General features: G+C 45.4%; 2 protein-coding genes across 3 annotated transcripts in view; one reads left to right on the plus strand and one right to left on the minus strand.

Annotated features, from left to right (window-relative positions):
• Positions 1-22,092, plus strand: part of NT5DC3 (5'-nucleotidase domain containing 3) — a 204,881-nt gene that overhangs the window by 61,901 nt on the left and 120,888 nt on the right. The window contains exon 15 of one of the 2 annotated variants that reach the window (XM_019651876.1): positions 1,101-1,379. The exons of the other annotated variant lie outside the window; for it this stretch is intronic. Within the exon in view, the coding sequence (XP_019507421.1) occupies positions 1,101-1,122 (22 nt within the window). The 3' untranslated portion in view covers positions 1,123-1,379. Of the gene's footprint in view, positions 1-1,100; positions 1,380-22,092 lie in introns of those variants that run through there. 2 annotated transcript variants of the gene reach the window in all.
• STAB2 (stabilin 2) overlaps positions 1-22,092 on the minus strand; it is a 145,820-nt gene that overhangs the window by 2,893 nt on the left and 120,835 nt on the right. Inside the window, exons 57-68 of the mRNA XM_019651878.1 lie at positions 18,206-18,310; positions 16,805-16,912; positions 14,346-14,539; positions 13,073-13,214; positions 11,196-11,329; positions 8,716-8,881; positions 8,475-8,581; positions 6,417-6,536; positions 5,349-5,489; positions 3,700-3,807; positions 2,650-2,778; positions 1,422-1,538 (exon numbers count right to left, since the gene is read on the minus strand). Of these exons, the coding sequence (XP_019507423.1) occupies positions 1,422-1,538; positions 2,650-2,778; positions 3,700-3,807; positions 5,349-5,489; positions 6,417-6,536; positions 8,475-8,581; positions 8,716-8,881; positions 11,196-11,329; positions 13,073-13,214; positions 14,346-14,539; positions 16,805-16,912; positions 18,206-18,310 (1,571 nt within the window). The remainder of the gene's footprint in view (positions 1-1,421; positions 1,539-2,649; positions 2,779-3,699; positions 3,808-5,348; positions 5,490-6,416; positions 6,537-8,474; positions 8,582-8,715; positions 8,882-11,195; positions 11,330-13,072; positions 13,215-14,345; positions 14,540-16,804; positions 16,913-18,205; positions 18,311-22,092) is intronic.

Here is a 22,092-nt window from a genome sequence, read left to right on the forward strand (position 1 = left end):
TCATTGAGATCAAAATCACCAGCATGGAATTTTGTGAACCATCGTTGGCACTGACATTTTTGTAGAGCATTGTCACTGTAAACTTTATGCAACTTTTCACAAGCTTGACACATGTTCTTCCCTTTATGGAAGTAAAACAGTAAAATATGGCAAAAATGCACAGTTTGGTCTTCCATGTGCAACTTGTTGTAAAATCTCCAAAACTCAACCAAATTGCTCAATTTTTTTTAGAACAAAGCTAAAACTGTCAGCTGTCAAATGACAGCAATCATATAGATGCAAATGAGTCTAGTACTTCCAAAAATGAACTAGTGCCATCTGTCGCAAACACGCGTCATGACTTTTCCGACAACCCAATATATACACTACATCTTCTACCACAGGCACTAGGAACCACATGGTATTTATATTTGGTTCACCGCAGAAAAACAACATCTGTTGCACTATACAAGCTTAAAATGGTGCAATAAAATATTTTTGTAATGTTGCAGTGCCAGCTTACAAAATTTCAACAACCATAATACAGTCTTTGGGGAAGGGGCAGTACATGGCCACACACAAAACAATCACAGCAGCTCTCTGTCTTTGGTTCCTTTTGCAGGAAGGTTCTAGACCCACATAAGACAAGATTCAAGTGTTGTATTTCTTTGGACCCGAGTAAGGCCATCAGCTTAGTCTGCTGAGGTAGAAAAGGGCAGGCATTGTACTGGCCCTCAGTGTTTCTTATCTTTATATAAAAGGCAGAACTAAGTTTTATCCCTCGCTTCTCTGTCCAGATCTGGCAATACACTACAGGCAGGGTGTACCTTCCACATTCAGTGTGAATGGGGTCTCCTGCCTTGGGGTCCCCCTGGGTCGAAGTCAGTGGAGGCCCATCTAAGCTCAAGGATCACTAATGCTAGAAACAATTGATCCTTTCCTGGAAAACCAGAGCACAGCATGCACCCCTAGATATACAGGACCTCATCAAAGTAACATAGCTCCAAAAGCAAGAAGCAGCTGAGAACAGGCAGAAGAGTCTTGGCCAACAATGTAAATACAACTTTAAAGCATCACTAAAGGAAACATACCCTTTCAAGGCTTTATGTCTTACTTTGCAGCAGCTACCTCATAAATGTTTGAAGAATTGAGCCCATTTCTTCTCCTTGTGACATGTCAGCTGGTCGTGAGTTTGGGATTGGGCAGCAACTTATTCTTCCTTACCTCTAACTGTTGGAAGTGTCACCCACTCAGAGGAACCCGGAAACACTGAACAACCATGTGGCTTCACTCAGCACCACACTGGCTTTCAGGCTTGTTGTCCCGAGACCTGTCCTAGAAGTGAGCTTTTCTTGGTGTGAAGCTTTCCAGTGAGATTTGCTGAAAGACATCATTTCTCTGTCCTCCAACTGAACCTGTCCTAGACAAAAATGCAAACTCACCATGAAGGGGTCGTAGGAGGGCTCTGGGGGAGCCGAGTTGGCGCTCTCATACATGGGGTTCGAGATATTCTCAGGCTGCTGCTTGCCAAGAGCTGAGACGTCAATATCCTCTTCCGACTGCACAGAAAGACAAGCGCCTAAGCTGGGAGCCAGGATGTGCTGGGGGCAGGAGTGGCTCACCCAAAATGGCAGGTAAAGTAAGCCCTCCACTGTCACCTCGCAAACTCTTTAACAGTACTTGAATTGAGATCTGATTTACAAATAATAACATGTACCCATCTTAAGTGTTCCCACTCAATGACTTCTAAATATGTCCACCCAGGTGTGACCACCACTCAAATCAGCATAAGGGCATTTCCATCCCCCCAGGAAGTGATGTCATGCCATTCGACCCCGGTACCCAAGGCCACCCAGGGTAACCTGACTTCTGTCACCCTGGAGTGTTTTTGCCTGCCTATGAACTTAATTTAAAAGGATTTGTACAGAGTGTACATTTGTGCTGAAAATGATGTTTTTGAGATTTGCTCCTGGAGCGTATCAGAGGCAGGTTATCTGATAGAAGGAAGTGAACCACTGCCAGGGGCCCTGCACAGTCTTTACCAGGAATGTCTGGAGGAGGCAACGGGAGGGGAGGGTGGGCCAGGAAGGAGTAGAAAGCTCCTAAGAGAGGGTGCTTAGCTGCCGTGCTGCTGCTGAACCTGGTCCCCAGGGTTACCCTACCGTCAGCCAAGACCCCTGGCCTAGGTGTGGGCTCAATAGTGAAAATGGGGTGAAATTTTGACATTCAAAAACAGTTCAAATAGACATACTGTTTCCCTGGCTGTAGTGTGAGGCCCCACTGTGCAGGTCCCTGACCCTGTCTGCCACCTCAGAATCAGTCTTGAAGCCCAAGCCAGTCATGGTGAGCACTTGTCTTGTGAATCCTCCAAGGTGACAGTGCCTCCTGGGCCCTGGTGAATTTGCTTCTAAGCCAGCCCCCTGGCACAGAGGCTTGGAGGCTCCATGCCATTGGCAGCCCATCACCCTCCTCACCAACCTTGTCACAGTCAGGAAGAGGTGCTTGAAGCTAGCACTGCTGCTGCTCTTAGTGGCAGAGACCTGACCCAGGAGGCAGGAAGTGTGTGCCAAGCACCCAACTGCTGGGTGAGCTCTCAGAAGCAGCCCAGAGCCCATGGCTGAATTGCAGAGATGACCCCCATCCCCACGTTCCCACTTTTCTTGCTCTTACCTCAAAATGCTGGAAGCCAATTGTTCTGCGGTTTAGTCGAAAGTAAGAATATGCAGCCAAAGCGATGGCTCCAATGACCAGGATGATGGCAAAGACTATTCCTGTCCCCAAGCCAGTGTGGACTGAAGTCTGAACACAGAAAGGGGAGGGGTTGGTACTTAGAACGGGGGACTTCCCCAAAGAGGTACACTTTCTGGAACCCACTCCATTCTTGCTGGCCTGGGGCATCTTGGAGCAAGTTGGAATAAAAATAATGATAAAATAGTTAACATGTATCTACTCTTACTACTGCCAGAGTCTGTGCTAAGCCCCTTACATAAAATAATCCATTTAAACATATAGTAGCCCAAAGAGATAGGGACAGTTATTACTGTTTCTATTTTTATATGGGGGAACGGAGGCATAGAGAGGTTAAGTACTTGCCCAATATCACATACCCAATGGGTGATGCAGGTGTGCTTTGAAGCCAGCCTGTCTTTGGAGCTTATGCGCTTAACCACTAGGCTGTGAAGGGGTGAGCCAGCTGTGTTCACCCCTCCCTCACACTTGGGACAAAGTGAGAATACCAACAACACCAACCAACCATGCAATTCTTCTATAGCATGTACTATGTGCCAGGGACTGTCCTAATTATTTTATATTAACTCATAGTCCTCCCAAGAACCCAGGGAGGAAGGCATTATGACGACCATTTTTTCAGGTAGGAAAAATGGGGCTCTGAGATGTTCCAGGACTTGTGTAAGATCACACAGCCATGAAATGGAGGACTCAGGATTTCTCACTCTCCTTCCAGTGGTTTCTTCATGGGCCCATCCTGTCTCTTTTATTCAACAAATATTAATGGTGACAAGTGTTGTGTTGCTAATGCACAGGGATGGGGGTGTGATAAGCCAGGGCCAGGCACCCCCAAGGCCAGCTGTCATGGATAGGGGAGGCCCCTGCAGCCTCTAGGGGTAGGGGGGGTGAGCAGAGCTTCCAGCAACAGTTTACCTTTTGGGGAGAGAACATTGGGCTCCTTCTGGCCCCTCTCCAGGAACCCTGGGTACTCACCACTGGGGTGGGAGGTGCTTTTAAAGGCCTGGAAATGACATGAATGACCCCATTGGAGGCAAAGATGTCCCATTGCAGAATTGCTCTTCCATCGACAAACCTGGTCTCCTAGGGAAACAGAAGAGGGCTCAGGGAGATCCGTGGTTATCTGGCTCTTTCTCCCCACGTGGTGCCCCTTCCATGGAAGGCAGTTGTTTGTTTTGCCCGAGATCTCAGAGCCTGGGTTTCAGGCCTTCCTTCACAGACAGGCAACACAGGACTCCACTCACTATCAGAACAGTCCAGAAGACAATAGTTATGCCAACACTTGATCTAACTGCAGACGACCTACGTAAGGGTTCAACTGTCCAGCCCACTTGTCTGATAGATGAGGATTCAGGAGGAAAATGTTTTATCCAAGGTCACTCAGGTAGTAAGTGGCAAACCCCATGCCTCTGGACTCACTCCAGATCTAGTGCTCTGAACATCACTCCACACCATGAGGAAAAGGGATTTTTAAGTGACCTAATCCATTGCTAATCAAAGTGTGATCCACTGGCTTGTGGTGTGGGCAATCACCTGAGAGTTATTCGAAATGCGGAACCTGAGTCCCCGCACTCCACCTGTTGAATTACAACCTGCTTTTTAACAAACGTGTAGGTAATTTAAATGCCTGTTAAAGTTTGAGAAACATTAATCTGAACTACCAATCTTCAATAATAGAAATATTTTCTTAGATAAAAATTTAAAAAATAATATTTAGCATTTGCTCCATATCAGGCACTATTCTTGCATGCTGTAAGCCTTGAATCACTGAGTCTCCACAAGAGCCTATGATTTTGACATGATGGATATCATGGTCATCATTACCACAACCACCATTTCTAATATCATGACCATCATCATCATCACCATTATCATCATCATCAAAATAATCATCACCATCATCATCACCATCACCATTAATATCACTATCACAATCATCATTATCATTACCACCATTACCACCACCACTATCATCATCAAAATAGTCATCACCATCACTATCACCATTAATATCACCATTAATATCACCACTATCGTTATCAGCACCATCATCACCACCATCACCATCACCGTCATCAACATCATCATCACCATTAATATCACTACCATCACCATCATCACCATCATCATGCTATCACCACCATTATCACCATCACTGTTATCCATATCACCATCACCACCATCACTATCAACATCATCAACACATCCCAGCATCCCCATTTTTCAGATGAGGAAATTGGGACACAGAGAAGCTAGATACCTTGTCTAAGTTCCTACAGTGAGCAAGTGGCAGAAGTAGTTTTCATAGTAGGTTCACTTGACTTCAAGAATCACATGTTAATGCCTCGGATAGGCTGACAGTGTGACAGAAACAAAGATGGAGAATCAGACAGCTTTAAAGTGGTTTCGTTTATAATTACTCGTCATCAGTGGCTTATTAAGGGGTAAGGGCAGCCTGACAGTGTGGTATGCTATGGCATGCAGCCAAAACCATTCCCAAATGGAGGGTTTAGAGTATATTTTCACATTATAATAGTGGCCATCTATTAAGCACCTACTGTATGCTAGGAGCTTTGCATGTATTAACTCCAGTTTTCTTAATAAGCCCAGAAGGCTTTTCATACCGGTTGGCCCTGGTCCTCGCTGGAGGTGATGAGCAGCTGGCTTCCCAGCCTAGTTTGCAGGATGGTACCATTGACCAGGTCATCGTAAAAAGAGATGTTGACATTGGCGAAGTGGTGCTCGATGTCCCGCCCAGACAGCGTCTGAGAGGAAAGGAGAAACAAGAATGGTCTTTAAAGGCCAAGCAATATATTTTTTTAATGATAAGAAACACACACACACACACACACACACACACACACACACACAGAGTCACTTCTCATGGCCTTGGCTTTTCTGTTTCCACGTGGAGATCAGGAAAAGTCAAGTTTTTCTGAGGCTTTTGGTTGTCTGGCCCCAGCCAGAGGTTCACCTTTTGCTACGATGTGGTATTGAAAGTTATCTTTATGATATAAGCAGAGCTTCCCAACGGTGTGTTAGGAAGAATGGGCATTGAGTGGCTAACAAGTAGGCAGAGGTGTTGCTCCTTTCAGCCCTTGGAGGTGAGGGGTGGGTAGTGCCTGGGGCTGTCAGAGCCTGCAGGTCAACCACCTGTGGGAGGGCTGAATAAACATTGCCAAGTCCTCTGAGTGCCACGACATGACAAAGTTTGGTGTGGTAGATTGGTTGCATCAATGGCCCTGGTTCTCGCCCTTCCCTGTATCCTTGCCCTTTGCCATGTAACTCTGAGGGCCTCCCACTCTAAGTTTAGGCTCAGCCATGTGACTTACTGGTCTACTGACATGTCAGCAAATGTGACCAGCTTGACCAGGGGCTTGAAAAGCACTGGCAGGACCGGGCTTGCTCTCACTACTTCCTGCCATCGCCGTAAGAACATGCCCGGGCTAGCCTGCTGGAGGGTGAGAGCCCTGAGGAGCAGAGCCTCAGACAGGTTAGCCTAGATCAGCTGACGGCCAGTCCACCTCAGACATGTGAACACACCTGGCCAAGACCTGCAGATGTGTGAGCTAAGTAAATGTGTAGCCTCTGAGTTTTGGGGTGAGTTGTGACATAGCTTTGTTGTGGTGATAGGTAACTGATTCTGTCTAGGGGTGCTAGTCTACAGCACAGACATCAGGGACCCAACTCACCTCATTTTCCCCCAGCCCGCTGTTCTGTGGCACGAAGAGGGTGCCGTGAATTGACAGGTCAGCCAGGCGTTTCAGAAATGCTCCGCCCCTGGCTGAGCTGTTGGAATACGCCAGCACCTCCTGGGGAGAGGAAGGAAGGGATCAGATGGGCCAGCCCTGGTGTGTAAGGACCGTGATGGCTGGAAAGGATCGCATCTGGGAACATTCCTGATGTCAGCTCCAACTCAGGCTGCCACTCATCTGCTGTGTCTTTTGATTGCCCCTGAGACCATTTCAGGAGCACTTTTCTTTTCCTCACCGAATCCTACCATCCTAAATCACAGCCACATCACAGATCATTCTCAACATGGCAGCCTGCGCAGTTCTTTGAAATGTCAAGTCAAATCTTGAATCTCCTCTTGTCAAAACCCTGCAATGGCCCTGGCTTCACTCAGAGGAAAAGTCAAAGTCCTTAAAGTGGCCCAGGAGGCCTGAACCACCTGGGCAAACCCCACCCAGCGGCCCCCTCGCTCACTCTGTGCTGTTTCTCCAATTTGCCAGGCACACTCCTGCCTTTCTTGCTTTTTTTCTTGTTTGACTGTTCCTTTGGCCTGGAGCATTCTTCCTCCAAATCTGCATGGCTAACTCCCTCTCCTCTGTTGGCTGTCTCAAGTGTCACCTTCTCTCTGAGGCCTTGCCTCATCACTTTATGCAAAATGAGATCCCTGTGGTGCCCCTCCTCCTCCGCATTCCACCTCCCAGCACTACGATTTTCCCCACAGGCTATATCTCCTTCTAGCATTCAATGCTATTTCCTTGTTTATTCTGTTTATTTTCTGTGTCTATTTTGTTCGGTGATAATATCAAGCACATAGTAAGTTTTCAGTAAATACTGAATAGATTTTAAGAAATCACACTACCCAGTTCAACTTTGTCATTGTGCAGACAGGACTACTAATGCCCAGAGAAATTAATTTGCTGTAGAGCACATGGTCAATGGGTTTTATTCTGATACTGTTTTTCCCCCTGAAATGCTGTCACAAGACAAGCTCCCCCATAACAGAAACGTTGGTTTGGGTGTTTTTCTTCATAATATTAACCCTGATTTTTAGACCAGTTAGATAGATAGATACCTTTGGTCTGTGGACAGAGACTCACCGTTTTGGGGTCGTTGTTCTAACTTTTGCCCTGATCTTGCAAGGTCTGTGTTTATGCCTAGTCTCATGTCCTTGGTCGTGTCCTTGACCTTGCTATGCCTCCTTTGCTTTATCCACAAAGTGGGAATAATACCAGGAGTGACCTCATAAGGTTGCATGAGGATTTATTCCTTCTAACAAGTATTTACTGAGCACCAGCCACAAGGCAGAGAAAACCCTTTGCCTTACAGAGCTTACATTCTGTGGACTGAGTGCAACATGCTCTGAAAGGGCTCAGTATGGCGCCCAGTGCAAAGTCAGTGCTCAAGAAATGTTAGCTATTTTTATTATTATTAGCTCAGCTCTTTGATGAGTCAATGTCAAATCCTTCTCCAACTGGGGCTTTCTCTTCATTGGACATAACTTGTAGAATATCGAAGTGACTTTAAGTGCAGTGCAAAATGCATGTTGACACCATGCTGATAATTTCGCTTACTGGGGATCCCCCGGCAGGCTGAGCTCACTGCGTCCCACCCTGTCCATGAAGACAAGAACATCTCATTCCTGCAGATCAGACTCTTATGCTGCTCTAGATACAGAGATAACACTAGCTAACATCAGCATAGTATTGTCTCTGTGCTGGCCACAGGTTTATGTGCTTTACAAATATTAACTCACTTAATCCCACATGACCCTATGAAGTTGGTGCTATCATTATGTCCATTGTACAGATGAGGAAACTGAGGCCCAGAGAGGAAAGGAACTTTAAGGTGATGCAACAGGCGGCAAACCCAGGCTTCAAATTCAGGCAGTGTGGTCCAGTGCCCATGCTCTTAAACATGACCATGAGCCTTGGCCTTCTCTCAAGGACTCACCTCTCTAATACCTGCTTTGAGACAACCCCTCCTTCCCTGAGGTGAAAGCAAGCAGACATGGTACATACCGTCAGGAAATGTGTGAGTGAGGGTAAGGACATCAGGACCTGCAGTAGATTCCCACTGCACGAGAAGCCATCTCCCACGTAGCCCACCTTGCAGGTGCAGTTGACATCTGGAAGGCAGGAACACACAGGGTCCCGCTCCAGTGAGGCAGGGCCCTGGGCTGCCAAGCTCACCTGGGGAGACGGGCTGGCCGGGCTCAGCAGCTCTATGGCCTGGAATCTGAGGGGTAGCTGGGGTAGTTACCTTTCATCCGGTAGCAGAAGACATCCCACATCTCACTCTTGTTGTTTCTTGGTCCATAGTCCACTATCCCAACGACACCAGAGCCACAGTTCTGGGAGGCATAGGCTGTGGGATAGGCAACCCTCCCACTCTCAAGCCAGCCTGCTGAACAGAGGTGGTACTTGGCCTGTAGGAACACACGTGGCCACAGATCAGCTGCAATTTCATACTTGTTGTGGGCCCCTGTGGTTAATGTCTGATTCCCTCATCAGACTGTAAACTCAATGGAGTCTGGGGTTATATAGTTCATTCTGCCTATTATACTTCTGTGATTGGAACCATAGTAGGCGCTTGTTAAGTTTTTGTTGATTGAACCACTGGATGGATGAAAGTGGTGCCTTCTCTTTCTTGTAGGTGCCCAACTGCTTCACACTCATTTCTCTTCAGCCCCACTCTTGAGAAAGGATTTGCTATCAGCTATTTATTCCTGGATACAAATTCTCCTGCTTATGAGCTGACAGAACTCTAATTGATTGTCAACAATATCATCATCACCATCACCATAATCATTGTCATCATAACACTCACTGAGTGCATATTCTGGGCCGCGTTCTATTGCAAGGGCTTTTCATGTGTCGACACCTTTAACCCTCACATCCACCCTTTGAGATAGGAACTTAAAAAAAAAATCCCTATCATGTTACAACCGAAACTAATAAAATAAAATAAAATCATACACACACACACAAGATATATAATTACATATCTTTCCTTAGGAAGAAAACATTACGGGCCCGAGATGAATGTGTTTGATACTGGGAAGGTGATGATATGAAATGAGTGCAGCAGCCCTGAGGTCTGAGGCTTGTGTTGAGCTGCTGCCCAGGGTAGGTTTCCATCAGGTGAAACCCTTCTTCAGGATAGCTGCCTCTGTTGCCAGAGATCATTTCATGTATGTCTACCTTTACATAAATGCAGAGGGTGCCGCGTTTCCCCTTTCTGATTTTGATGGAGGAAACAGATTTTTTTCTCTGGGACATTTGTCTTCTGTCTAGATTCAATGTGCATGCACACTTAAGCCTGCCAACAGAGATGCTTATTCTCCAAAGAAGAAAGAAAGATAAAGGAACAAAGGAACAAGACAAACAAATAAACAAAAACTCATAGACACAGACAGTAATTTAGTGGTTACCAGAGGGTAAGTGGGGAGGGGGGTGGTGGAAGATGGTAAATGGGGTCAAATATTGGGCTCTCGGAAAAGTCATGATGCAGTTTTGCAACAAAAACATAGACAAAATACGTCATGACTTTTCCGACAACCCAATATATGGTGATGGAAAGAGAACTGACTCTGGGTGGTGAACACACAATGTGATATATCGATGATGTGTTACATAATTGTACACTTGAAACCTATGTAATTTTACTAACCATTGTCACCCCAATACATTTTAATTAAACAAAAATTTTTATCATGTAATTGAGAAAATTGAGGCAAAGAAGAGTTAAGTATTATAACTTGCTCAAAGTCATCCAGCCAGCAAGTAGCAGAGCTGAGATTCAAACCCAGGTAGTCTACTCCAGAGCTTTTACTCTTAAAAGTTGAGTTCCTACTGTGTGCTAGTCTCCGTGCCAAATTACTTTTAGTCTTTATGTTAACATCCCAAGTAGCACAGAGGTTTCAATGGCTTGATCAAGGCCACACAGCCAGCAAGCAGGAGAGTAGAAATTCAGACCCTCCAGGAACCTGGGTTCTGTCATCAAAGCCTTTGTTCCTTGGTAAAGAAACTGCAGGTCTGAAGAAAGGTAGAGAGATTTGGTAGTGATGGAGGTGAAGGAAGAATTCTAAAATCACTGTATAGACAGTCACCTCCTGTACTCCCACTAGCAGGTAACTCCAAGGCACTGGCCTTTCCCAATGGGCTGGCCAGAGCTCTGTTTCTTGCCTAGATGTGGCTGAGAGCCGGGGCAATCCCCACTGACCCCTTTCACAGCCCCTCCAGACAAAGCTCCAGCTGTTCCAGAGAAACGCGACTGCTTCGTGGGTTCAGGGGCATCCTAGGCTTGTGGTTACAGATCTCTTTCTGGTTTCCAGCCGTGAGGTACGCACTCCCAGTCTGTGCCTCTGTTTTGGCAGCTGAATGTCATGGTTGAGAACAGACTTTTGGAGTCAAGGCTATATTTGAATACTGGATCTGTCACCTCTTGACTAGGTGACATTGGGCACATTACTTAACCGTTCAGAGCCTCAGTTGCCCTACCTGTACCTCCACGGATGTCGTAAGGATGGACAGTAATGTCAACAAACCACTCCTCACAGGACCTGCCTGACACATAGTAGAGTCTCAATGGACGTGACAAATGGTTATTATAGCTCCAGGAGCTTTCTGCACGCCCCTCCACGAAGGCAACAGCCCAAGTCTCCAGACCATGTTAGGAAGAAGCTGTAGCTCCTCCCCAGTAGACCCTGCCTGCATGGTGCCCACTAACTGGGGACCCACCTTCTGAGCGTAGGAGAGCTGGTTGTAGGTTGCTATGGTTGCAGCTTCGTTGGCACAGGCCTGTTTGGCTTTATCAAAGGTCAGCTTGTACTGGCCCAGTGGGGAGCGTAGATGGAACACTCCAACGGTGGTATCTAGAAGGGGAAGAAGAAGAATGGCCGAGGTCAGCCTGCCTGGTTGGCAGTACCTCTTGCAAAGCACTTTGGAGGACTTTCAAAGCGACAGGCCAGCTACTGAGTCTCTGTATGTGGAATCGTACATTTGTCCTTTTGTGTCTGGCTTATTTCATGTAGCATAATGTTTTCAAGGTTTATTCATGTTGTAGCGTATATCAGAATTTCAATCCTTTTCAAAGCTGAATAATATCCCATTGTATGGGTATACTACACTTTGTTTATCCATTCATTTGTTGATGGACCTTTGGGTGGTTTTCACCTTTTGGCTGTTGTGAATAATGCTGCTGTGAACATGGGTGTGCAGAAATCTGTTCGCGTCCCTGCTTTCGATTTTTCTCTGTTCTTCTCTCTCGTTTCAGTTGCACAATCAATATGAGATAAATTGCTGTCTTCTGTCTTATTACTCTCTTTTCCTGGTCTTATAAAAATTTCCTCAACTACACTGGACACCTTCTTGCAAGGAGACAGTGTTATATATCCTATGCATCCTCTCCATCCTATCTCATCTCCAAAAGAAATTTGAGGTGTCTTAGGACTTGATATATGTTATGGACTGAATGTTTGTGTCCCCTCTATCTTCATATATTAGAATCCAGACCCCCTATGTGATGGTATTAGGAGGTGGGGCCTTTGGGAGGTGATTAGGTCAGGAGGGTAGCACCCTAATGAATGGGGTTAGTGCCCTTATAAAAGGGACCCCAGAGAGCTCCCTTGCCCTATGCACCATGTGAGGAGACATTGAGAAGCTGGCAACCTGCAATCCAGAAGAGGGGCCAAGTTAGAACTTGATCACGCCGGCATTCTGATCTCAGACTTCCAGCTTCCAGAACTGTGAGACATAAACTTCTGTTGTTTATAAGCCACCCAATCTATGGTACTTTATTGTAGCAGCCCTGATGGACTAAGATAGTACATATAGGTATTAAGTCAATAGTTATTATTGAAATGTGTAAACACTGCCTCACTAACATGATCATGTCTGTAAAGCAAAACCAACCCAGTCAGAGACATCCATTGGCCATAACACGCAGTGCCCTGAATGGCTTTCTGAACCACAGAAACCCCTCCTCACCCTGGCTCAGAACGAGTTTGTGGGTCCTTTATGGCTTTCTCCCATCAGGTTTCAAGATGCCCTAACACCTGCGTCTCTGTACGTCTTAGTTTTATTATACCTGTGGGTTTATTCTAAGCCACTAAAATTATCCTTGCAAGTGAGTGGGGCTTATGCGAATCGATGTGCTACTATCAAAACAGTTGCTAAGAAATCGCTTCTGCATGTGGCAGGCGCTTCCTCGTTGTTGTTTAAACCCTAAACTATGCTCCTTAGATTCAATTCCAATCAACTGGTGGCAGGGGTTACTAAGCAACTTGGGGAAAGCAGGTGTCAGGAAAATTCATGATAGATGATGACCTTTGAGCTCCCTCCAGGTTCTTCTGGCTCAGGGTCCAATTCTGAGTTTACTCCGTCCCTCCACGACAGAGGCCCACTGCCTCTTGGACACTGGGTCCTGGGCAATGCATGGGCTGTTTGGTCCCCAAGTTTTAATTAAAAATTTTTTTTAATTAAAATTAAAAAATTTAACTAAATTAAAACTTTTCCTTTTTTAAAGTTCATTTTTTTTTCTTTTGCTCTTGCCTAGATCCCATTCCCCAAGCCTGAAGATCAGGTGCTTTGGGCCAGCAGCCCCCGGCCACACTGACCCTGGAAGTGTAGGTCGGCACAGTTGGCATCGGCGTGGCACTGCCCGTTGTCCTGTAAGCAGCGGTCAATGGGCAGCTCCTCTGGCTCACAGTCCAGTCCGTCTCCCACGTAATGACTTTTACATGCACACTTGTGCTTGCCCTGTGGGGAGAGTAGAAAACATAAAAAATCCCCTTCTCTAGGACCCCAGGACCCACAAGTGCTCTATGAGCCATCATCCAGCATAAGGGATGTTCAGAAGGCCCAAGAATGTGCACCTCTCCTGTCCAGAGGGAATTTAGTAACTGCCACGGATTGTGTTTCTACAGGCTCATGATGAAACATCATCCTTTACATCTCAGCTCAAGTGTCGCTTCCTCAGACAGAGCCTCCCTGATCCAGCGACATAAACTAGCTCTCCCAGTCCCTTCCCTCACATCGGCCCGATTTATGTTCTTCCTGACCCTTGGTGCTCCCAAACGTGTCTTGTCCGGTTGTTTCCACACCAAGCATTGCCCTCTCCCTCAGCTTGTAGAGAGTCTTTTTATTGCTACATCCCTGGCACCTGAAATAGCACATAGTAGGTGCTTGATGACCATGTGTTGACTCAATGAATGATCTCATTGAATCCCTGCAACAACCCTAGGAGGTCTGCATTATTAGGCCCACTTTGCAGATGAGGAAACTGAGGCTCAGAGAGATTAAGTAGCCGGCCCCAGTCCACACAGTGTGGAAGTCCAGGAGCTAAGACTCCAAGGCTGTCTGACTCTAAGTTCACGTTCGTGACCATAACAGACATTATCCCCCACCATCTTCTCTTCCCACCAGATAAACAGAGCAACAGGCCACGATTCCATTCTATAAAGACTTGAGGGAGTGCCCAAACCTGCGCTTTTCCTGCCACTTCCTATCAACTTTTTTTGTTTTAATGAACTTTCGAATAATTTTAGAGTTATAGAAAAGCTGCGACGATAGCAGAAAGAGTTCCCATGTACTCTCCACCCAGTTTCCCCTAACATTTTACACAATCATAGTACATTTGTCAATCCTAAGAAATTAGTGTTGGCACGTTACTATTAACTAAACAATAGACTATGTGGATTTCCTCAGTTTTCCCACTAATATCCTTCTTCTGCTTACGATACCACTTTGCATGTAGCCTGCTGACTTAACAAGAAATAGACTGAGGTGGGAAGCAACCTTAGGAAGAGGCCGAATGGTGAGCAGGGTGGAGACGCAAGGCTGAGCGAAGCGCAAGAAGCTGATCTCAGGTTTCCTGGGGCAGAGACTCACCGGGCCGGTCATCTTGCATGTGGCATGCTCGTGACACCCACCATTGAGGCCGTCTGCACAGGGGTCTATCTCCATGCAGCTGTGGCCATCCCCCTTGTAGCCCTTGGGGCAGCTGCAGGAGACTTTTGTGTCTTTCTGGGAGCACTTGGCGATCTTTGCACAGCCCCCGTTGTTCTGTTTGCAGAAATCCACAACTGCAAGAGCAGGGGAGAGAGGGCTCAGTGAGCCACCGTCTGTGTAACTGGGACTTCAGATTAGGGGGTATGGGTTGCAGGACCAATGGTGCTGGGGGAGTAAATGGGCCCCCATATGTTGGTGCCTTGTCCCCCCATGCCCCGTGGTCTCTGGGCTAGCCTTTGCAAACACTAATACCCTGAGGCTAATTAACCTCATAGACCAGGCCTGATGACATCTGTCCACCTTTGCCCCCTTTGGCACATACATCTAGATTCCATTTGATAGTACTTTTCTGAATAAGTTTGGGTTCTTAATGTTAGGACAGTTATGTGTGTATATGTGTGTGTAGAGTTAGTGCACTATCGAGCACCTGTGAGGTAGGCATTGTACCCCCATCCTACAGATGAACAAACTGAAACTCAGAGAGCTTCACTGACCCGATAAAGGCAAAATGGCTAAATATGGTGGGGCTGGGATTTAAACCCCAGTTGGTTTGATTCCAAAGTCTGTGCTTTCCCCACAGTTTTGTGCTGCCTCTACGGACCTTTGTTTTCACAATCCCCCAAATTTCAACCCAATAATAGGTTAGCTCCAGCTTCAGGAGTAGCTGGAAAGCCATTTGATTTCTTTTGTCTGTCTTTTTGCCTGGAGTTGTTGCACCCACTTGAAATTGAGAGAATGGGCCGAAAGCCTCACCCTAAGGATGGCAGGATAGAAAGACGGAACTTGGGTCTTTGCTGCCATCATTAAGCATTGACTCACTTCTGGACTATCTCGTAGAAAATGACAAAAACAGCAGGTATAGCAAGATCTCATTTTTATAAAGAAAGTTCGTATCTCTATATGAATATTTATTCATGAAAAAAAGAAAGTACTCATGACCAAGACTGGTAGCTTTCCCCTAATACGTATGGGCTCCTTTATTTACAGAATAGACATTTAGCTGGGCTCAAAGTTGCCCAACCAAAGATTACATTTCCAGGCTCTCTTGCAGCGAGGTGTGACCAATGATTTGGGTCCAGCCAATGGGATGTGAACAGACAGGAGTTTAGCAATTACCGTATTTCCCCATGTATAAGATGCACCTTAGTTTTGGGGCCCAAAATTTGAAAAAAAATACATAAAGTTATTGAAGTCAAATTTTATTCATTATAAAATTCATACAACTCCTCATCACTGTCAAAACTCCCAACCATTAGCTTGTCTTCATCTGTGCCTGATGACGAATCACTGTCTTCATGTATTGCCTCTCATGGCCTTCTTCTGCCGTGGCGTTTTCAGTAAGGTTTCTTCTTCCTGTAGCCAGTCTCAGATTGCTTTCTCAGTTGGAGGAGGACCAAACTTACGTTCAGCAGCACAATTTCCATGCACTTTTGCAAACTGGATCACTTTTAACTTGAATTAAACACTATACGAAAATCTTTTCTGAGCCATTTCTGGGCAGAACGTGGCAAAGCGTAACCTACCGTAATATACCGGTACCAAGTGCGAAACAACGCAAAGACAACAAGCGTGAAAAAGCAAGTAAAAAAAACCTACAACCACTGTATAAGGCGCACCCAATTTTTAGACCCCAAATTTTACGAGAAAGGGTGCGTCTTATACATGGGGAAATACGGTACTAGTTGTGTCCTTAAAGAGAGGGAGGTTTACCTCCTTTCTCTCCACCTCTATGCTGTTGCCTGCGATGTGCTTATGGTGGTGGCCATCTTGGGCCAAGCAAGTGAGTGATGGCAGAGCTACAAGATATTAGGAGTCTGGGCTCCCAGGGGACTTTTCCGAGTGATTCCCTATGTTAGCCCTGGATGCCTTCATCCAAACTGTTATATGAGATACAAATTAACATCTAAATATCTGCCTTGTTTTTGCCACTGTTCATTTGGGTTGCTGTGTGGATGAACTGATGTCCTAACGACTAAAGACAGACTTTGCAAAGTTTAGAGTTGTTCTCACTGAGTGGTGAAAATTTGTGTAGGTTTAACTATTGTTTTTTAAATACGGTAGTGTATTTTCTGAGTTTTTTTGAAATAAGACTGGATTACTCATAGAGTTAGAAAAACACTCTAAAATAAAGTACATCACAGTTTGCAAAGCAATTTCAAATCCATGACTTGGGAGGTAGGTAGATAGGTCAGGCGTGAGCAAACCCATTAAGGAAACTGAGTCACAGAGAGTATTGCCAAGTGGCCCAGGCAGGGAGTGGAAGGGCCAGGATGGAGCCCAGGCACTCTGCCTGAGTCCCGCTCTCGCTGCTATTTCCCACACGCACGAAGGGGACCCACCTGTGCACGTTATGCCATCTCCTTCGTAATTCAGGTTACACTCACAGGTGTTGTTCTCCTTACAGGTGGCACGAGTAGAACAAGGAGGTGTGCACACTGGGGGCAGGGCTGAAAAGAAAAAGGTCACCATTCATCCTGCATCATGGTGAAAAGAGTTGAGATCCACCTAAAGCGTCTTCCCAAGACTCTCTGGCCTGCTACTGTGTTTCAAAAGTGTCGCCTTACAGTAGGAGGATGGGTTGATTTGCTAAGGTCCTTCCTAGCCTGGAAATTCTGAGATTCCGGAATTACTCCTTCATACTGAGACATTATTTCTGCAACGTTAATCAGATTAAAATGCAAATATAACTTTAGGGGCAACCAGTTAAAACTTTATACTGCAAAATTTGCTAGCAGAGATGAATTTGGCAGATTAGCTCTCTGGTCCTAAGGGCATGGGGTTCCAGAAGGAGACGGTTAAATTGGAGGAGAAATTTCACAGCCTTCTGAGGGCACCACCAAGCTTGGGACAAGTCTGGAGCTCTGGTGATTGGATGGGGCTGCAGGGGTTAGGGAAGGAGGAAGAACTGGAGATAAGGGCACTGCTGGAATTCTGGAACTTCAGGTTGCCAAAGCCCATAGGAAGAGCTTAGCCATGCCCTTCCGCCCCCAGGGAGGATGAAATGACAGTGATTCATAGTGGATAATTCAACCATCACATCTCAGAACTTTTGCCAGAACACAGGGCTTTGGGTACGAGGGAGGCCTCAGAATACTGATTGCTCAGTAAGGATGAGGATTACGGCCTTGATGATAATGATGACAGTGATAATGGTAGTACTGCTTTTAAGTGCCCCCATATACAGGGCACTTCAAAACCTGCTCTCTGACCCTCACAACAACCCTCCCCCTGCAAAGTGTGCAACACGCACTTCTTTTTTCAGGATGAGCGTGTCAAGGCTCAGAGCAGGTGGGTTATCTAAGGCCGTGTGTCTAGTGAGCAGCAGAATCAGGGGTCAGATCCTGGACTCCATGACTGGGCGTTTCCTATGAAACCATTCTGCCTCTGTGTCTGTACACATCTGGGCCCAGGACCACAATTCCGAGGGACCCTTCCTGTCTGATCCTGTATTCTTTGCCTGAGGCGGGTCCTTCCATGATTGCACAGGACTGCACGCTTGTTGCAAGGGTTTGAATTAAACCTGTTCATTTAGTGTTTCTTCAAGTTGCCAAATCTCCTGACGCCTGGGGCCACAGATCCAAGTCATGTTTTCTATTAATACGCGGGAAAGGGAACATCTGCTGTGTTATTTTTGTTCCCCCAGGTGTTGCTCAGATCCCCAGCCTCTCAGTTGGACGCTCTCAGCAGGGTTCTCTGTAGCTTCATGCTACTATGGCTGACCAACCACTCCCATAACAGACCTGCCGGAGTGTCACAGAGGCGGCCTGTCCATCCTGCTTCACAGAGGCACTGCCCAGAGCCTGTGATCCCATCATCACACTGTCCATGGGCGGAGCAGCCACAGGCTGTAAAACAAATCGGAGTGTGATCAGTAATCAGTGATCAGGGATTGAAATCCAATCAAGCCGCTCACTGACCACCTGTTGGCTGTGTTGTCAGTGTGGGAGGCACCCTGCTTATGCCGTAGTCATTCATTCATTCATTCATTCATTCATTCATTCATTCAAACATTCAAAAACTGTTTTATTCAGTGGCTGTCATGGAGCAGACAGTAACTAGACAATGAGGTTACAGTGGAAAACATAAGAAATAAGGTTCCTGTTCTCATGGAGCTTACAGCCTAGGAGTAACTGGCTACTGACCATGTAATTATAAATATGGTGTGTTATAAAAATGGATGTAGAGAATGGGATGGGGTATGAAACAGAATAGTGTTGTGATGTTTATTTTAGGGCGAGCCACTGGCCTATGGGACATGAACTTAAATGTATTTTATCTGGCTCTCCTACCAGAGAAATCTACTTAACAGTAAAATCTTCAAGATATGTACTGATCCTTCTGCTTCTGCCACCTCCAGCACCATCGCCCTAGCCCCAGGCAGCGCCAGCTGTCCCCTAGGCTGTTGCAGTAGTTTACCCTGCTGGTGGTGCTCCTTGTGCTTTTTTTTTAAAGGTTTTATTAGGGAATTGGGGGAGGGGAACAGACAAGTTGCTGTCCCTATGTTCTTCAGTCTAGTTGTGGAGGACGCTGCTTCACTGGCCCATGTTGGTATTATCATCGCACTCTTTCTGGGTGAGGCAGATTGGTCGCCAGCCATTGGACGGCCACTCATGGTGGCTCACAGCAGCTCATGCTGGCTGTCAGCTAGCCCCACTGCCTCCTATGCTGTCGTTGGTGGCTCACGGCAATTCTCGCTGGCTGCTGGCCGCTCACGCTGGTTGTCTGCAACTCACAGTGGCTCACGGCAGCCCACTGCAGCCCCACTGCAACCTATGCCATCACCAGCCACTCATGGCAGCCCAGCTCCAGGTCAAGCTGTTGTTCACCATCTTAGCTGTAGAGGGCGCAGTGTCACTGGCCCATATGGGATCCGAACTGGCGGCCCTGCTGCTCAGAGCTTGCGCTCCCAAGCCAACTCTTAACCAACGCGCCATTTGGCCAGCCCCCTGCTTCTGCTCTTGATTTCCTGGAGTATATTCCCCACAGGGCAGCTGGAGTGACCTTTCTGTTCTGCTCATGACATTCCTCCATTTACAAGCCTCTACAGTATGCCCATCACACTCAGAACAGATGCCAAAGATCTTTCTCTGGCAGAGAAGTTCCTACATGACCTGGCCCCTGGCAACCTTCAGATTTCATTTCCGTCCTCTCTCCCTCTTCTTTGCCCACTCCGCTCAGCCACCTGGCCTCTTTGCTGTTTGTTCTTGCCAAGCCCCCTCCTGCCTCAGGGCCTTTGCACTTGCTTATCTCTCTTCCACAGTCCCTTTTACCTGCTTTAATTTCTTTATACCTTTATAATTAAAATTTTTTTTAAAATTAAAATATAGATAACACACAATATTATGTTAGTTTAAGGTGTACATCATAGTTATTCAACAGTACCCACCTGGAACTAAACACAGTTATTACCCCGTTATTGATATTGACTATATTCCCTATGCTAAGGAAGTGATCACCATGGTAAGCCCAGCAACCATCTGACACCGTACCACGCTATCACAATAATATTGACTATATTTCCTATGCTGTACATTACATCCCTAAGACTTATTTGTTTTATACCTAGAACTTTGAACCTCTTATTCTTCTTTATCTCCCCTACCCTTTTAATTTTTCAATTAGAGTTGGTGTTCAATATTATTTTATATTGGTTTCAGGTGTACAGCATAGTGGTCAGACATTTATGTAATTTAGGGATTGATCCCCCTGACTAGTACCCAGCTGGCACTTTACATAGTTATTATCATATTATTATATTCCCTACGCTTTACATCTCCATGACTATTTCGTAACTACCAATTTGTACTTCTTAATCCCTTCCCCTTTTTCACCCACCCCTAAACCCCCTCCCATCTGGCAACCATCAAAATGTTCTTTGAATCTATGAGTTTATTTCTGTTCCATTTGTTTATTTTTTTCTTTAGATTCCACTTATAAGTGAAATCATATGACATTTGTCTTTCACTGTTTGACTTCCTACACTTAGCACAATGCCCTCTAGGTCCATCCATGTTGTCACAGATGGCAAGATTTCATTCTTTTTTATGGTTGAGTAATATTCCATTGTATATATTTACCGCCTCTTCTTTATCCATTCACCCAGGTTGCCTTCATGTCTTGGCTATTGTAAACAATGCTGCAATGAAAATATGCATAAGCATGTCCCCTTGAAGTAGCATTTTGGGTTTCTTTGGATAAATACCCAGAAGTGGGATTACTGGGTCCTTTTTTGTCTTTTGTTATAGTCTGTTTTAAAGTCTATTTTGTCTGGTATAAGTATTGCTACCCTAGGTTTGGGTTTTTTTTCCCCCATTTTCATGAAATATCTTTTTCCTCCCTTTACTTTCAGTCTTTGTGTGTCTTTTGATCTGAAGTGAGTCTCTTGTAGGCAGCATATATAAGGGTCTTGTTTTCTTATCAATTCATCTCCCCTATCTTTTGACTGGAGCACTTAATCCATTTACACTGAATGTAATTGATAGGTATGTAGTTATTGCCATTTTATTATTCATAGGTTTTATTTTTTTTTAAATTTCATCTTAAAGAAGTCCTTCTAAGATTCCTTGTAATACTGGTTTGCTGGTGATGAACTCCTTTAGCTTTTTCTTGTCTGGGAAGCTCTTTATCTGTCCTTCGAGTCTAAATGAAGCTTTGCTGGGTAGAATAATCTTGATGGTAGGTCCTTGCTTTTCATCACTTCGAATATTTGCTGCCAATCCCTTCTGGCCTGCAAAGTTTCTGTTGAGAAATCAGCTCATTGTCTTATGGGAACTCCCTTGTAGGTAACTAACTGCTTTTCTCTTGCTGCTTTTAAGATTCTCTCTTTGTCTTTAACCTTTGGCATTTTAATTATGATGTGTTTTGGTGTTGGCCTCTTTGGCTTCATCTTGTTGGGGACTCTCTGTGCTTCCTGGTTTGTATATTTATTTCCTTTACCAGGTTAGGGAAGTTTTCTGTCATTATTTCTTCAAATATGTTTTCAATTCCTTGCTCTCTCTCTTTTCCTACTGGTACCCCTATGATGTTAATGTTGGTGTGCTTGAGGTTGTCCCAGAGGCCCCTTAAACTCTCTTTTTTTTTTAGATTCTTTTTTTTCTTCTGTTTTGATTGTGTTTTCTGCTACCTTATCTTCTACATCGCTGGTTGGATCCTCTGCTTCATCTAACCTACTGTTGATTTCCTGTAATGTATTCTTTATTTCCATTATTGTATTCTTTATTTCTGACTGGTTCTTTTCCATGTTTTCTATCTCCATTTTTATGTTTCCTGTCTTTTTGTTGAAGTTCTCCCTGAGATCATCGAGGAGCCTTATAACTAGTGTTTGGAGCTCTGTATCTGGTAGATTCCTCATCTCCATTTTGTTTAGTTCTTTTTCTGGGGCTTTGTTCTGTTTTTTTTGTTTTTGTTGTTGTTGTTTTTTTTATGTGGGATATGTTTCTTTGTCTCCCCATTTTGGCTGCCTCCCTGTGTTTGTTTCTATGTATTAAGTAGGGCTGCTATGTCTCCTGGTCTTAGTAGAGTGGCCTATGTATGTTGTAGGTGTGCAGTGGGGCTGGTGGCATAATCTTTCTCGTCACTTGTACCACACACTCCAGGTGTGTCCTTTGTGTGGGTTGTGTGTACTCTC

Source organism: Hipposideros armiger, unplaced genomic scaffold (assembly GCF_001890085.2).
Source record: "Hipposideros armiger isolate ML-2016 unplaced genomic scaffold, ASM189008v1 scaffold_168, whole genome shotgun sequence".
Classification (NCBI taxonomy): Eukaryota; Metazoa; Chordata; class Mammalia; order Chiroptera; family Hipposideridae; genus Hipposideros; species Hipposideros armiger.